General features: G+C 44.9%; 1 protein-coding gene across 1 annotated transcript in view; it reads left to right on the forward strand.

The window, feature by feature from the left end:
* Window positions 1-5,403: 5,403 nt before the first annotated feature.
* LOC113576951 (F-BAR and double SH3 domains protein 2) overlaps window positions 5,404-17,127 on the forward strand; it is a 48,748-nt gene continuing 37,024 nt past the window's right edge. Inside the window, 3 exon segments of the mRNA XM_027009344.2 lie at window positions 5,404-5,778; window positions 8,567-8,664; window positions 16,188-16,233. Of these exon segments, the coding sequence (XP_026865145.2) occupies window positions 5,407-5,778; window positions 8,567-8,664; window positions 16,188-16,233 (516 nt within the window). The 5' untranslated portion in view covers window positions 5,404-5,406.

Below are 17,127 nucleotides of genomic sequence, written 5' to 3' on the forward strand. Positions count from 1 at the left end.
ATAAAACATGTACTGTATAATATAAAGCGTATGTACTGTATAAGATAAAACATGTACTGTATAATATAAAGCATGTGTACTGTATAAGATAAAACATGTACTGTATAATATAAAACGTATGTACTGTATAAGATAAAACATGTACTGTATAATATAAAGCGTATGTACTGTATAAGATAAAACATGTACTGTATAATATAAAGCGTATGTACTGTATAAGATAAAACATGTACTGTATAAGATAAAACATGTACTGTATAATATAAAGCGTATGTACTGTATAAGATAAAACATGTACTGTATAATATAAAGCGTATGTACTGTATAAGATAAAACATGTACTGTATAAGATAAAACATGTACTGTATAATATAAAGTGTATGTACTGTATAAGATAAAACATGTACTGTATAATATAAAGCGTATGTACTGTATAAGATAAAACATGTACTGTATAATATAAAGCGTATGTACTGTATAAGATAAAACATGTACTGTATAATATAAAGTGTATGTACTGTATAAGATAAAACATGTACTGATCTGCCTCACATTTCCCCCTCTACTACTTTCCTCTCTCCTTATGCCATACTTCATATACCAGTGAAGAATGAAAACAGGAGACTAGCTCTGAGGGAAAAGATGTGTCAAATTAAATCACTGCCTCTTTTCCCCTTCATTTTTTGGTGCTCCTCTGATTTCCTTTTTGTTGCCATTATGTTTCCAAGTGAGTTTCATTAATCAGGGTTATGAACTTCTAACCCATTTATCTAATGGTTCTACCAGCACACCATCACACCACTGCAGAATGGAGTGTAGCTGTCATAGCGTAGCAGCCTGTCTTTACCCGACCTAGACGGTTACCCCTCATCTCACCTCACACCACCCTTTAAGTCTTTCTTCTTGTGTCTACTGTATCTTAATAACATATAAACATTGCAATGTGTGTTGCGTCTCAGTTCGACACGTTGCTCACGGCTCTTCAGTTCATAAGACCTGTTTTTACTTCAACTATCTGGCTTTTGTAACTGCTCAGTTGGTGCAAAGTTGGTTTTGCATTTACCTTTACGATTTCAGCATTTAGAAGAACCTCTTATCCAGAGCAACTTACAAAGGTGATTTGTCATCTGCTCATAGAACGTATCCTAACCAGTATAGTAGGTCAGAGTTCAAAACATTCAACCATTTCACTGCGAGTTATACTGTGTATGACTATGTATGTGACAAATAAACCAAACTTGAAAATATTTGAAATAGAATACTGCTGAAATACAGGAATCATTGCTGATACCTAGAAGTGCTAAATAAGCATAAGCTCTATATCTATATAAGCAAAACAAGCATTTTATATATATATATATATATATATATATATATATATATATATATATATATATATATATATATATATATATGCAATAACAAACAATACCAATTAATACGTGCTCAATTAAGTCCAAGAATTACTCAAGAGAAAATTGGTTATAGTTGGTTATTTAAATATTCCGCAAATAGAAGAGTCTTCAGTCTGCATTTGAAGACTGCAAGGGAATCTGCTGTTCGGACAGCCAGTGGAAGTTCATTCCACCATCTGGGAGCCAGGACAGAAAAACAGTCTTGATGCGTATCTACCATGAGACTTGAAGCATGAAGTTTTATGGCACTTGTAATGAAATTAGATCCTGTATCAGCAAAAGACCTGAGTTCTATGTCTGCCTAGGTTTTAAGTGCAAATTGCATAAATATAAAGGTAAAGGTAAATATAATTTGCAGACCTTCATTTGAATAACAATTATAAGATTTTCTGACAAGGTCATTGCAGAAGTCATATTTGCTACCTGAATTAAAACACAAATATCAGATTAGCTTGGTACTCACAGTTGCAACTGATGGACTTAATCACCCTGGAAGAAGGATCTCTCTCTCTCTCTCTCTCTCTCTCTCTCTCTCTCTCTCTCTGTCTCTCTCTCTCTCTCACTTTCACTCTACATCACTATTTCTCTGCCTTGCATACTTGTGTAGAACTGCCAAGCTTCTGCCTGCAGCCGTTTCTGCACCACCCATTACTCCAGAGGTTCTTCCTGCTCAGTCGGACATGCCCCAGCGTGTGCTACACACACGCAGCACCTTGTGCAGCTGGAGAACCGACTGCTCAGTCACACACTCAGGGGCTTCACATGCCACTCAGCCATGCATATCCTAACAGGCCAAAGTGGTCATTCGGGCCGGTCTTTTGATTTTGGATTGAACAACCACTTCAACCATTATGTCTTGAGGGTGGTCATTGGCCAGCTAAGCTCAAAACCTCCACAATGCTGGACTGAGGTGCATGAAATGACGCATGCAGCAATTTTGTGTGTGTGTGTGGAAAACCTGGATGGTTTCAGGTTTCTCTGCAGTCTGAAGAGCTATGCCAACCTGCTAAGAATGATTGGTTGTGGTGACTGCATAGTGTTGGAGTGCCTCCCACCACAGCAATAGAGTTTTGAGTCCTTTTTAAGACATTGAAAAAACGCTGGCGATCCACAGGGTTTAATATCTCTTTAAATTCAGTCTAGAATTCTAGCATAGTATGTCCCAGAATTGATACAGAAACATAAATTATGAAGCAACAGCACTTCGAATCAATTCAGTTCAAGTGTATCTACATAAAAAGTAGATTTAACACAACAGCAAATCGAACTGGCATATTTTACCGTTTACGTGATTAACTGAATAGTGCTACTGCATTTTCTCCTCATTTGTATATGACGTTAACGATTCATAATAGAACAAACACACAGAGAGAGAGAACACCTGAACCTGTCCGATGGTGAATTTCCCATATGAACCCAATGTGGCTTGCATTAATTTCTTTTCTCTAACATTTAGCTAATTGATAACACGTATCAATTTAGCTAATTGACAAATGTAAAAGGCGGGGTTTTGGTCTGTGAAGTGAGCATGGTGGTAAACTTTGCAACTGCAGTAGTAGTAGTAGAAGTACACGAGGAAGGAGACTACTGAAACAGCTGATTTTGTCCACCCCTGAAAATATTTGTTTCCTCTAAAGCTGGCTTTACTTCATTTATTCAATAATAATTTGAGCATTAATGTGGTCATTCTAGTCAATATATTGAAACATATTATTTTACTAATAACAGAATCACTAGATATTACATGGGGTACAAAGGACATTTCATGAAACGAAACAAATTATTTTTAATTAAAATGAAAAGAAAAAAGTGTACTACAAATATTTTAAACCATAATGCTGGTACTTATTGTATTGTTCAATGCCAATAAACGCGACAAACACAGTCGTAACTTCTTTCGTGAACTTTTCCCTACAAGCCTGTGGGGGCAGTGCTATGATCTGGGGTTGCTGCAGTTGGTCAGGTCTAGGTTCAGCAACATTATGTGCCAAAAGAATGAGGTGAGCTGACTACCTAAATATACTGAATGAGCAGGTTATTCCATCAATGGATTTTTTCTTCCCTGATGGCATGGGCATATTCCAAGATGACAATGCCAGAATGCATCAGGCTCAAATTGTGAAAGAGTGGTTCAGGGAGCATGAGACATAATTTTCACACATGGATTGTCCACCACAGAGTCCAGACCTGAACCCCATTGAGAATCTTTGGGATGTACTGGAGAAGACTTTAGGCAGTGGTCCAAATCTCCCATCATCAATACAAGATCTTGGGGGAAAATTAATGCAACTCTGGACAGAAATAAATGTTGTGACATTGCAGAAGCTTGTGGAAACAACACCACAGCAAATGCATGCCATAATCAAAGCTAAAGGCGGTCCAATAAAATATTAGAATGTGTGACCCTTTTTTTGGCCAGGCATTATATAATAGTGTTTAAAATTAATCGAACTTAATGTGAACACTAGTCTATCTTTAAAACCTTTATTACAACAGCCATGCAGGATAACATAGTAAAATGTTTAATGATATAGATGAAAATAACGGACCTAATCCATTTATTAATACATCTTAAGTGGAGAACAAACATTTATAGATTAACAGGCCCTTGTAACAGCCTGTGCCAGCCCCTCGGCGGGCATTGAGAGGATCAATATGCCTGGGCTAATATGTTCGCATTTTTGGGTTCTAGTTAGTAGGACCCTCTAGCCTCTCTCATGGAGTTGCATTGTGGATAATTCTCTGAACCTGTATTGTCTATTAGTGCAAGGTGCAACCATTCCTTTGTGGTTCTTCTGTCAGAACCTCTACACACACAAAAAAAAAAAGAGAGAAAAGTTTATCACATAGCAGAAGACAAGCCGAAGATCTCCAGAATATCTCAAAACTGTTATTTTTAATTTGAGCCCTGTCTTGAGTGTTATTTGATAGTTGCTAGATTTGTGCATGCAAATGAGTTAGTCTCACTTGTGTGCTAAAAGTGGAAATAATGTGAAAGACTATGTGAATAATGTTTTGCATCTGTGCTTCTGCTTTAGGGCTGAAGGCTATTCTGGCTGCAGGGAATATGATATATATGATATACAATCTATATTCTGTAGGCCATACTTTAAAGAAGTTATTATATAATGTATGTTCTTTCACTCACACTTACAGTTTGTCTGTCTCTCTCTCTCACTCACTCACACACACACACACACACACACACACACACACACACACACACACACACACAGAGGAACGTTCATTCGTTGGCATTCACAGCTTCCCGCTGAAGTGAACAGTACGTTTGATGAAAGATTCACATTACAGCTTGTAAATCAGTCAGTTTGTTATAATCAACAGGAACTATGTCTATTGTAAATAACTAACTATCCCAAATGTTTAAAAAGGATCTAAAAACAAGTTGATCGAAAACAAAATGCGAGACGTTAACCTCTATTTGAGGCACAATGCTATTATCCTGAAAGCGTTATAAACTGGATAATAAACTTTCCCATAAAATAAGTTTATTAGTGTGGTCACTAATAAAGTGATTTGGTTTTTTTTGTTTTTTTTCGAAAACGAATTACCCGCTGAATATAACTTGGGAGGAGTAGGATAACTATTCGGTATAGGATCGTAGGCTACTCTAGTAATGGACAGTTCCAGCAGCTCGAGTAAGCTATTGTGGCTTGCAGAAACGATGAGAAATGGAATGCAGCCCTCATTTTTTTCGGTGTTTGAATAGGAAGAAAAGATTGACTGCCGGGGAGCAGTCTAGATCTGTTTTAGTGTTTGTCTTGGAACAAAGAGCTTGTAACTTGTAAAGGCAGTGTAAGATCTATAGCTCTGCTATCGATCGACGTGCCGCTGCGACAGTAACTGTCTATCGACGTGCTCTCGCTCGGCTGCGGTTCCTTGTTGCTGTGCAGGTCCAGAGTCGCGGGCGCGTGGTGCACAAAAAAAAGAAAAGAAATAAAAAAAAACAAAAAACGGTTCGACAAAACTCATGCGCGAGGATCCACGGCGAGGCGCCACAGCCTTGTCTACGCGCCCTGCGACGCCGAAGACATTTCCTCCGAGTGTCGCTATTGTGCCTCGTATTTACGGGAAACCCCACTGCTTTTCTGAAGACTTTTCCTCTATTATTTTCTGCCCGCCTGTCTGCGCTCCGCAGTATTTGCTCAGGGTTTGCGAGAGCGGAGCTGCTTTGTCATGGCCGCCTGAGTCCCGTATCTGGGGTCGCGCTCGTCTGTCCTTTCCCTCCTTTTCCCGAGGTCGAGAGCTGCCCGTTGCAGTCGGATTTCGCAGTTTCTTAGGACCTTATTCTTTTTGGAATTATTCATGTCAGTGTTCAAACATGCAGCCGCCGCCGAGAAAGGTAAGAATGCCCCTTCTCCGGATATTATAAGAAACGAACTTACTGGGGTTTTTTTTTGTTTTTTTAATCTTCTAACGTGAAGTAAAGTTTGTTTGTATCGTACTGACGAAGTTGTAACGAAGTCGCTTAAACGCGTGTAGTTTCTGTCGGCCAAAAACGTTACTTTTGCGATTTCAACTCCCCTTGTAAGTTGTAATCATAGACTTTTCGCATAATGATGGGCCATCGTTACGCTGATGGACTTCACTTTGTCAGCACCCCCCTGGAAGGCATCTGCTCGGCGTGTTTTGGAGGTATTTCTAAAGGAATGTCTCCAGCTAACCGTTAAGGCGAATCAGCATGCGTCGCCATATAAAGTGAAGCTACGGCTGCTGAACCGAACCGTAAGTTCAGGCTGTGTTGCCTGATGTCCCCGAGATGGTTTCTTGTCCTCTGTGCATTGCGTGTCCTGTGCTTTTGACCTGTGGCTTTTTACATTGTACCCAGTTACCTACTGCTAGACTAGCGAGGTGTTCTGATTTCATCGCATTCCTCTTTTAAATCGTTTTGTCAAACGGCTTAAAGATTTGCACGTTTAAAAAGATTTGTTCTGACACTAAGTACAACAAATTAAGGTGAGCATTTCGACTGGTATCTCACCGATTCTAGCCATGGTGAATGACGGTAATGGTGTTGGATTCATTTAAGAGTAATGCAGGCTTCTGAGTCTGAGAAATAAAGGCTAATGATTCACGTGCTGACTCTTCATCTGTTTTGTTTTGTTTTTTGTTGTTTTCCAAGAACAATGGACACCCAGAATATACTGATGGCACCTCGAATAAAGTAATGGCTACTGTCGTTACCTATAATAAACTGATGGCTAATGTAGTCACCCAGAATAAACTGATGATTTAAGATAGTGGACGTCTGACCTTTTGCCGCTGCTTTGTCTAGTGCAAAAATTCTACGCTCGCTACCTTATCTTGAAATGAAAGGGAAGCTGTTAGATTTGACCAAATACATTGACCATTATTTTATTTCGTAAAATACATGGCAAATGCCATTGGCCGGGAAACGGTGCGTAAGTCGATAAGCCAAGGCCAAGGTTTACGGATGGTATATCGGATTTGACTCAGTTTAAATCATACTGGCCGGGTGGGTTTACTCCTATGCTTGCTGCCCTCTCGTGTGACAGCGGCAGATCATGCGGTTTATGTACTGCTAAGATGAACACTACCATCCCTTTCAGTGGCGAATGGTGTGATCGTGTTTATTGCAAACCGGCCGCCGGCGTCGGTTCATTTGGGCATTTATATAGAGACGGAAACGTGGATTGATCTGTCCCCTACTACACGACACCGTAAACGTTCTACAGATGCGCGCCATATCAGTCTCCAGCATTTTTTATTTTATTTTTTGCAAAGCACGAAGACCGTCCAAAGGGATCCGGTATCTTACGAGCTGGCATGTAGTCTCTCCTGTGCACCGCTTCCTGCGACCTGCCTGCGCCTTCTGTTCAAGCGTGCAGGCTTCGGCTGTACTTGACGCTCTTTGCTTTATCTAACCTTTAGGGGATGGTTGCAGAACCAATTAAGCGACGCCGCTCTACCGGCAAGCCGAGCGGTTCCGTTGTAATTAACAGCGGCTCCCAAGGTATGAGCAGGCCTGCTGTGGCACGCCAGTGCGTTCCCACCGGGTCCTGCGCAGCGTTAAGTGGGGCCACGGAACACATCATCACCCACGCTGGCTCCATACATCACGGTGCTTACTTGGCGCCCAGAAAAGCATCGTCAGCAGGGACTGGTGTAACCGGCGATGCTGGTGAGGTATGGAGCTGGTTATTGGCACTGACCTCACGATTCGATTCACAAGGGAGGCTATGCGATTATTGGTAGTTGCGATAATCAAATGCGAATGACAACAGCAACATTAACAGGGACCGGCTGAGCCCTAGTGGTGTCGACGGGATTTACATACGTCTGTATAAATGACGCATACAAGTCCGTTTTAGTTTGTCCATAAGGCAGCATCCTGTCAAGGTTGACTTAAATTGTTCTCCGGGAAAGGACCGGAAAATTCATTAAATTCCACCTCCACCTGCGCCACCTTTCAGATGCACCTGCGGCCTTCAAGAACCTTCACACTGAGCTGTAATGACAGCAGATCAGACTACCCAGGGTGGCTATGTGGAGGCAGGGTTGTAGTCAGTGCAAATTTGTAACTGTCATGGAGGTTTAAGGTTGTTTTTTTTTGTTGGATTGTTTACATTTTTATATAATTTTAACATCTGTTTCCTACCACCTAGATCCCCTCTGGAGTTTGACATGTTGTACTCAGAATTGAATGTCAACTAAGTTCTGGAGCTGGGAGAACGTCAGTGGTGCTTGTGTGTTTGACACTAACAGCTTCATCTCCACCCTGCCAACATGGGCGTTGGTTCTGGATGTGGGGTTAGGGCTTGCAGTTTGCTTCGGTGTGTTGTATCCCGCGGGTAGAGAACAGAAACACTGCACGTGCTTTAATTGCATTCCAATAAAGCAGGCTTGGCGTCATGGTTTTCAACTTCAAAGAGAGGGCAGAGTATCCAGGGGCAGACATGTTGCATATCTCATACGTGCAGTATGGTGCTTATTGGTGTTTGTTTGTTTTGTTGTTGTTGTTGTTGTTGTGTGTGTTTGAAAATTCCGGGAGGGAGGGAAGAGAGAGAGAGAGAGAACGAACATGTCAACTGTGAGTATGAATACACGCTCCTCTTTCTCTGATGCTAATGAAGCCCTCTCCTTCCTTCTTTTCATGTGTGTGTGCATAGGTAAAAGTCACGCAGGAGCTGAAGACCACGCACACAGAGCAGCTCACAAGACTACACCTTAAGCACCAAACCGAATGTGATTTACTGGAAGACATGAGGTAAACCCTTAAGCAGCCACCCTCACCCCTCCCCACACACACTCTCTGTCTGTCTCTCTCTCTCTCTCTCTCTCTCTCTCTCTCTCTCTCTCTCTCTCTCTCTGTCTACCTTAAACACTTTCACAATAGCTCATGAGGCAAGCTCTTCAGTACATGCGCACACACACATGCACACACTCTCACCATTGCTCATGAGAGGAAGGCTGGACTGGAAGTGAGCAGCAGGACTGGGAGGCTATGGGGAAGGGAGAGGCGAGACGGTGAATTCCCATTATTTGGAAGAATACCCAGATTATAGGACTGGGATATGGCGAAAGCATTTCCTCTGCGTTTCCGGCTCGGGCCTCGGATGTTCCCACATCCGAGAGTCCAAGCTGGAAGTTTTTCCTTATCCCTCATTTAATCCTCCTCCATGTCGTTTTGTTACCCCCGCCCCCACCCCAACTCCCCCTATGAGGAAACAAGGCATGTTCCAGGAAATGGAACGGAGAGTCTGCAGAGGCTGGAGACAGCACGTGCGTGTGTGCACACAAGTGTTTCTGGGAGACGTAGTTGACTTTCACACCCACGCAAGGGACTTATGGATCGAAATTGCTGTGCAATCAGAATATACTCTGCATGTATAAGTGTGTGTGTGTGTGTGTGTGTGTGTGTGTGTGGTTTCACACTGACTGCATCAAGGAGCTGGAAGGATTATTCAATTTTTCTGTGAGGCTGAAACCTCTCTCTCTCTCTCTCTCTCTCTCTCTCTGGTGTTTTGGTCCAATGTGGTTCCAGCTCTTGTTTAGGGCTCCCACCCTGATAGTACGCACCTCCTGCAGAGAGTCCCCCTCTCCTCTCAGCACCTCCTTACCACGGTCATCCACAGTGCTGCGCTTCTCTCATTAACCCCTCATCACTCCCTCACTCTCATTACATTACAGCTGAACGCAAGCTGCATGAGCTCTCTCCCACTTACTAGTCACGTTTCCTCAACATTATAGCAACTGCTTACGAACGCTCGCTAATTCCTGCCATCCTAACAGCTGTTTCACAATCCGTAATGTCGACCTTTGTAGGAGGACACATCTCGTGCGCCTCCAGAGGACTAAACTGTGATCATCGCCAAGGCCACCCCAATGATGTCATGGGGGCTGTTGGTTTCAGGAATTGTCTTGGTAACAGTCCACAGCTTATAGCACCATTATAACGCAGCACTTGGCTGATGGCGCATGCCGCTACTGTTATGGCTCACAGCAAGGGACCGTCATGAGGGTCATCGTAACTGTGTGAACATCCCCCACAAGCGAAGTTCTGGGGGATGAGAGAGCGTGATTGAGTGAGCAAGAGAGAGAGGGGCGGGGAGAGAGAGAGAGAGAGACACTCAGACGGACAGAGAGAGACACGGACAGATAGACAGAGTGAGAGAGAATACTGATAAGAAAGCAGAAGAGGCAGGCTAATTCTGCTAGTCAGCTAAATATCCCCAGTCTTGCCTAATATGCAATTTTTATTCTTTTTTATTCATAATAAATAAATAAATGAATGAACAAATACCACGGCAGCTAGCGCCACGGCTACATGAGAGTGAGAGCTAGCTGGCACGTAATCCATGGAGATGCTGGTTCCTCAAGAGTTCTGGAGGTCCTCAGCACTCTATGGTTCAGTGTTCCACACCCTATCCCGCTGAACCAGCCCCTCAGTCGCCTGCACCTGTTGAGTAAGGGTGCATAGGAGGAGAGGAATCGGTCAGCTGTGCACTTCAGGGCCTCTCTGGGATTCGAACTCGAGACTTTTAAAAGGCACGAGTCAGTCTAGGGCTGCTTTCCTGGGTGTCCGTCTTCTAAAGATCTTTATTGTTCTGCTCTGGGGGGGGGGGGGGTCCTCATGCCCTTATGTCTCGCATCAGACTCATTGCTGGGAGTACAGAGCCTCATCAATGTCGGATGCTTTCTATCTGCTGCTCTCTCTTTCACATACACTCTCTCGTTCCCTTTTTCTCTGTCTCTCGCTCACACACACGCACGCACGCACACACACGTGATCTTGTTGCCTAAATTGATCTCTTGGCAGGGAGGCAGGGTCGGCATTGATCTAATCCCATGTTCTCTGATTTGATCCTCCTCTATACCTCATTGGCCTGCTGCTGCTGCTGATGTCATCTCTTCGAGACTACATGTGGCCAAAGCTGTTATTATTCCCACCCTTTAGCACTCTCTCTCCCACCCACACACACAGTAATAGACACGCTTGCCCACACACACACACACACACACAGCCACATCCTCCTTACAAGTTTATTTTCTCATATGTTTGTTTCCTGTGTGTGTGTGTGTGTGTGTGTGCGCTTCATTGAGTGCGTGCTACCATTTGCTCTTGTGTTCTGTGTTAACTGTTGATGGGCAGCTCAGTGAACTCAAGGTCTGAAGTTCAGACTCTTGCTCAGATGAACTGATACTGCTGGCGGTACGAGGCAAGAAGGAGTACAAGGCATTGTGGGAAATAGTTTTGTGCTCCACTGAGGCCTCTGTGCCTTCAGTAAGTTGAAAGAGAGTTTTGTTATTGCAGAAACTGGAGGACAGTGTTTTCTTTTTTCCCGCTTCTCTACAAAGTGAAGAAGAAAGTGTTGTTTTAAAGGACCGTCTTTGTGTTGTTTATGTGAGAGAATAATTATTTCCAGCCAATGCGTTTTAGTGGAATCTGGTGTGAATTACTGACTTGCACTTCATGGCATGTGTGCACATTGTCTACACGTATGTGTGTGTCACTGTTTGAATGTGTGTACGCATGAGCCTCTGTTCGTTGGCCCTGTGTGCCACAAGGCTTAAGCATCCACTTGACCTTTGTTTGTCTGGGGTCAGCCCGGGTCATTCTGTGCCACCTGACCTTAACTGTGTGGCCAAACGTTCAGGAATGGGGTCTGATAGGCCTTACTGATAGAATAGCCAACACACTCTCCTTTTTTAGTGCAAATCTCTGGTATAACCATTACAAGGCTACATTTGGCCTCTGATCATTTTTGGTGGTCTGCAGGATTTCATAAATAAATGTAAAAAAATGCTCTTGGGTATTGCAGGGCTGTTGAAAAAATATATTGGGTTTCTCTAGTCCTAAAAAAATTCCATTGCAAAACTCCAGCTTTGAGACATTCTGTGTAGGAAAATGTCCATATTCATGCCGGCAATATAAATCAAAAGATCGATGGATACAAGATTTCTCATGTGGATTGTCCTCCAGGCAGCCAGTTGTATCCAAAATTCTAACATTGGTCAGGTTGTAAAGCACTTGTGCTGAACCTGAGGTTCTTCAGTACACACGTACACACACTTGTTTTTTGGTACACGTGTATATACATACCCAATGAGCTCTACACCTTGCACTGCTACACACGGAGACGGAGAGAGGCACAGACCCAGGCTAGTGTGTGTGTGTGTGTGTGTGTGTGTGTGTGTGTGTGTGTGTGTGTGTGTGTGTGTGTGTGTGTGTGTGTGTGTGTGTGTGTGGGAGCTGTATGACTAAGGTATCTAGACCCTCTGAAAGGAGTCCAGCATTAGTGAGTGGAAAGCTCTTCACCGGCAGTGGAGGCTGGCGACTTGGATCAGTAAGGCAGCAGGAGAGCAGCTTCTGTTCACGTCAACATGAAGACACACGCCCTCTGTCTTTCTGCCAGCCTTTCTATACAGCGGCACCACACGCGCACACACACAGAGTTCAGATGCTCAACCAGTTTCTGAACAACAAATTCTTGAACATAAGTACAGTGTGACTTGGTGACATCACTACAGTGAGCTCGCCTCCTGACTCTGCTTTTATATAAAACAAATATATATAGAGAAAAATCATATCAGGACACACACACACACACACACTTGCTGCTTGTTGCTTTCATACCCAGTCACTAATTGGAGAAGTGCCTATGGTGAAAATCAAGTCCTCGACCTGGGTCACCCCAGATTCTGCCAGCATCCTGTTCCAGGTGAAATTAGATCACCATCACTGGCCCCCAGAGCCCTGCTGCTTCGTTTACCCTCTCTCCATCTCTCCATCTGGACGTGTCTCTCTCTCTCTCTCTCTCTCTCTCTCTCTCTGTGTGTCACGCTCTCTCATTGTGTGTGTGTGTGTTGTGAAGAAGCCCCTCCTGTCTCCACCCCTTCCCACATGGCCCTGCGGGGGGTGGAGGTGTAGGAGAGCACTGTATGCCTCTGCAGCGGCACGTAGGCCAACTCTGTGTAGCGCTATGACAGCACCACCTGAGGGCCATGATGCCTCAGTTTAATTCAGGTTTATTCACTGATCTCTTATATTTATTTACACACACACACCTCAAGGCACTGATTGCATCATTATATTCAAAAGTGGGCACACAAGTACAGACATATAGTATTATGGCATCATTCTCACCCGTACGAACATTGGAATGTTTTATGTAAGGGAACATCTGTTTAGTGAAGTTTATAGACATTTTATAGACGTACAGCACTTGCAGACCTTCTGTGTTATTTGGAGTGATTATTATTTGGGCATCTCATTGTATTGCTTCCTAGATTTAGAGTTTGATTAAATTGGGCTTGAATTAGGCTGTGTTCACATTACTGCTGTTGGAATGTGTGTGCTTACATTCTGGTGATTGTCATGCAAATGGCGCAATTTATAGTGTGTGGGTGCGCGTGTGTTTGCGTGCATGCATTGATCAGGCTGGACGGGAGAAAAAAAAGCTAACGATGATGGCTTTCCCCGACAGAGCTCTGACCTCTGCCCTTTAAGACCGGCCTTGACCTTTCCTCAGTTTTCCAAATGTGCCGAAGTTTGACGTTACCAGCAGCTTTCTGAAAAAGCCTGTCGTAGGCCGATTCTCCCATTCGTGGTGTCCAAACAGGCCTGCAGACCCGTTTTCCTTGATATAGGGTGGAATGGTTTCCATAGTTACCGTATACACACCCCCGCCCGCCCGAGACAGGCACCGTAATGGTGGCAGTATCCTGGGAGCACAGAGGCATGATGGCTACCTGATCCCCTGGTCCTGTCGCTCTGTCTGCTTTGTAATTAGCATTCTGGGTCCGGCTGTAATTATTGACTTAGTGTTGTCGTACCCTTCCAAGCGGCATCCCGGAAAATGCCACCAGCATCTCCTTCTATCTTGTTCTCTCTCTCCCTCTCTCTCTCTCTCTCATTATGTTCTGTAACCGCTGCCTTTTGTATTGTTGCTTTCTCACAGTCCCGCCCACCGCACCAAGCCTCTTGGGAAGTGGTTGCAGTAGAATCTCAGCTGTGCGTGTGCCAGTCGGCGAACCTGTGTATGCAAATATGTTGCCTCTCTGCATGCAGGTCAGAGCTCAAAGATGGGCTCTCAAAAGGGTCCTGAGGGGGATTTACCCCATGCCCATTTAACCATTGACCTTTGTTTCGGTGTTTCCTGTGCGGAAGTTCATGTCAGGGAGTGAAACACCTGGAAGTCAAACAGCCACCCCCCACCCAATACATACATGCCACACACACACTGCGGTGGACTCTTTCCAATCAGCACCAAACCTAGAGGGGGCCACACCCATGAGCACCGGTGTGGAGGGGCCAGTGGAAACTGAGGCTTTACCTTAGGTTCCGCTTCTCTGAACGAGAACTCTTTGTTCCTCTGTTGTGATGTGAGAGAGTGCTGCTCTGTTTGACAGCATCCTGTTTGTTTGTGTGTGTGTGTGCGCGCGCGCGCGCACACACTATTCACTAGTCTGTTTGCATCTTTTATGTGGTCTCACACTGAATTACACCACTGAAGAACTGCAAGCCACTGAAGAACTGCAAGCCTTTCATAATCAGACTATACCCAAAACCTGCTGCCAGCCTGTGTGTGCATGTGTGTGCACGTGCGTCTAGCCAGCCCTCCAACTTTACACCGCAGTTTCTTGTCCACGCACCCCAATGTGTCCAAACTCCTCCTTTCCCCTGAGTTCCCCTGCCCTCTGTCTACAGCAGAGCTTGTGCTGTCCGCATATTTAATGTGTTCAGTTGCCTAACAGACCCGAGACAGGTCATCAACGTTCCCAAGCCTTTGCTTCCCCGACTGACGTGTCCGAGCCCAGAACATTTGGCTGAAACCCCTCCCCCAACTTTCAGGGGGCCGCCGTGTAACGTCAGAGCTTACAGGAAACAAAGTAAAGTGTTACGAAGGGTTACGGGGAGCACGCAGATGTTGCGCAAAGCCGAACATTCTGGGCTGTTCTCCTGCCAGGGAGAGAGTAGGAGCACCGCTTCCGAAACGAGGATAGATACGGAGTGAAGGAAGACCAGAAAGAGAGAGATCCGAGCTAGGGCTAAAACTGTTGGACCCTTTGATAAATCAAGAATGTAGTCCCCCTCCCACACACACACACACACACACACACACACACACACACACACACACACACACACAAACCCCCAGCAAGCTATGTGAGCACAGGGCCATGTTTGGATTTGGCAATGCACTTGTTTGGCTGTTGGAGTAGAGGGGTTTGCTGGGGTCTGTGGAAAGGGGGGGGGAGTGCGGAAATTCCTGGCCTGCGTAAGAGCAAACATACCAAGTTCATGCTCACATTCTTGCTCTCACACACACTATTGCACTTAACACAGAGACACACTGCCCTGGTAAGCACCAGTCAGGAAGTACTGATCCCCACTTGTTACCAGAGGTAAAGGATAGGCCGAGTCAGACAGAGAACAAGGGAGCAGGGAGCGATAACCTGCAAAAACGTCCCCATTAGTCTCCGTCTCTAAACCTTGGGGCTCTTGTAAAGGCCTAGAAAAGTGTGAAACTCAGAGGCAACGTAGGGACACTCAGGAAATGGATGAAAATGTACAGATATTCAGTTGTCAAAGTAACAGTTTTATTATTAAGTTCAGTTTCTATAGCGCATTTCACAAACCCAAGGATGCTTTACATTTAAAGGGGGAAGAAACTAGATAGAATAATGAAACGTGGAGGAAACTGGAAACCTGTGTGATTTTAGAGATTCTAAAACAAATGTCCACTATATTGCAAATATGCATATAAAGCTTTCACATAATGACCTTGGATTGACTCCCTTTCCATGGTCCCACTATTGGTATGTACATAGCAGGAAAACCGAAGGAAGGAAATGTGGAATGTTTAGAAAGAAAGAACAGAAGAGAAAATAAGAGAAAACCAGCTGAAATGAGAATGAGGAAGTGTGATGTATATGGAGGGCCAGGGCTGGCCGTGGAGGCCTGGGTGTTCACGCGCTCTGCCTTCTGGACAGTAGCAGGTCCTTCGAGCTTCAGCTGCGTGGTAATAAAATACTGGTCCAAACGCTTCCTCGACCGCCTCCGGTGCTGCCGTGTGAGATTGCTCCATCTTGCCGGTGCGAGACACAGAGGCTGAGGGGAAAAAACAAGTGAGCGTTAGTGCTCGGAGGGCAGAGATTAAATGGAGTGGGGTCCTGTAGTTAAGGAACATAATAGGCAACTTTAATGGGGGACATGGCTTATGAATATGTATCAGGAACTGGTATTGTGTTGCTTAATGAGCGCTTCTGTCTGATTTGTTTTAACAGGACGTACAGCCAGAAGAAGGCTGCTCTGGAGAGGGACTATTCACAGGTAAGGCCATTTTGTGTGTGTGTGTGTGTGTGTGTGTGTGTGTGTGTGTGTGTGTGTGTGTGTGTGTGTGTGTGTGTGTGTGTGTGTGTGTGTGTGTGGTATCTCTTTCACAGTCACGATGCACTCTCCATGACATGCTCCTGCCCCACACCAGAACCCTTTGGCTATGCTGGCTTTCTCCTCGGTGATAAGAGTCCCAGTTTCCTGCCTTCACTTCCACCCTCACCCTCTGCTCCTACACGAATCCCAAAGGTCCTTTGAAAATGCAGCGTCACCATGATTTCGTGCCCTACGTTAAAGCGCCCCGCAAACAGCTTTTAGCGGCGCACCGCTAATCGGTGCAAAAGCTTCCCCAGCCTTGCCAGCTTCACACAGACGTAAAGACTAATCAACAGCAGATCAATAACAGCTAATTAACAAAACCTCAAGCCGATTGGTAGCTCTGCCGTTCTGTGCGCCTGCCCACCGAGTCCAGGGGCAGAGGTTCGGGCTCGCTGCCCTGCGCCATTGCTGGCTCACCTGGCTTGCACTGCGGAGTTCCTGTCAGGGCTTCGGATCGCGGTGCACTCGGTGTACTTGGCTGAGGGAAACTTCTGATCTAGCAGCTGTGAGTGTCTCATTTCAGACTGCGTCCCAGCTACCACGGAGCCCTGTGCGGTACTGCCTTGTCTGTACACGTGGCAATGCTCGCAAAAGGCCCACGTTCTGGCACCGTTCCCGAGCGTCTGGTTAAAGGGGCTTTCTGCTGGGTTTAGGGTGGCCCCTGTTCGGGGTTGTTAATGCTCTGCTTAATCGTTCCCCGTGGCATCTCGCGCAAAAAAAAGAAAAAGAAAAAGACCCTCAACAGCAGTCGCGTTACCCCCCCGGTCACACGTCACCGGTCATGTTGTGCCC

This window comes from Electrophorus electricus, chromosome 4 (assembly GCF_013358815.1).
Source record: "Electrophorus electricus isolate fEleEle1 chromosome 4, fEleEle1.pri, whole genome shotgun sequence".
Classification (NCBI taxonomy): domain Eukaryota; kingdom Metazoa; phylum Chordata; class Actinopteri; order Gymnotiformes; family Gymnotidae; genus Electrophorus; species Electrophorus electricus.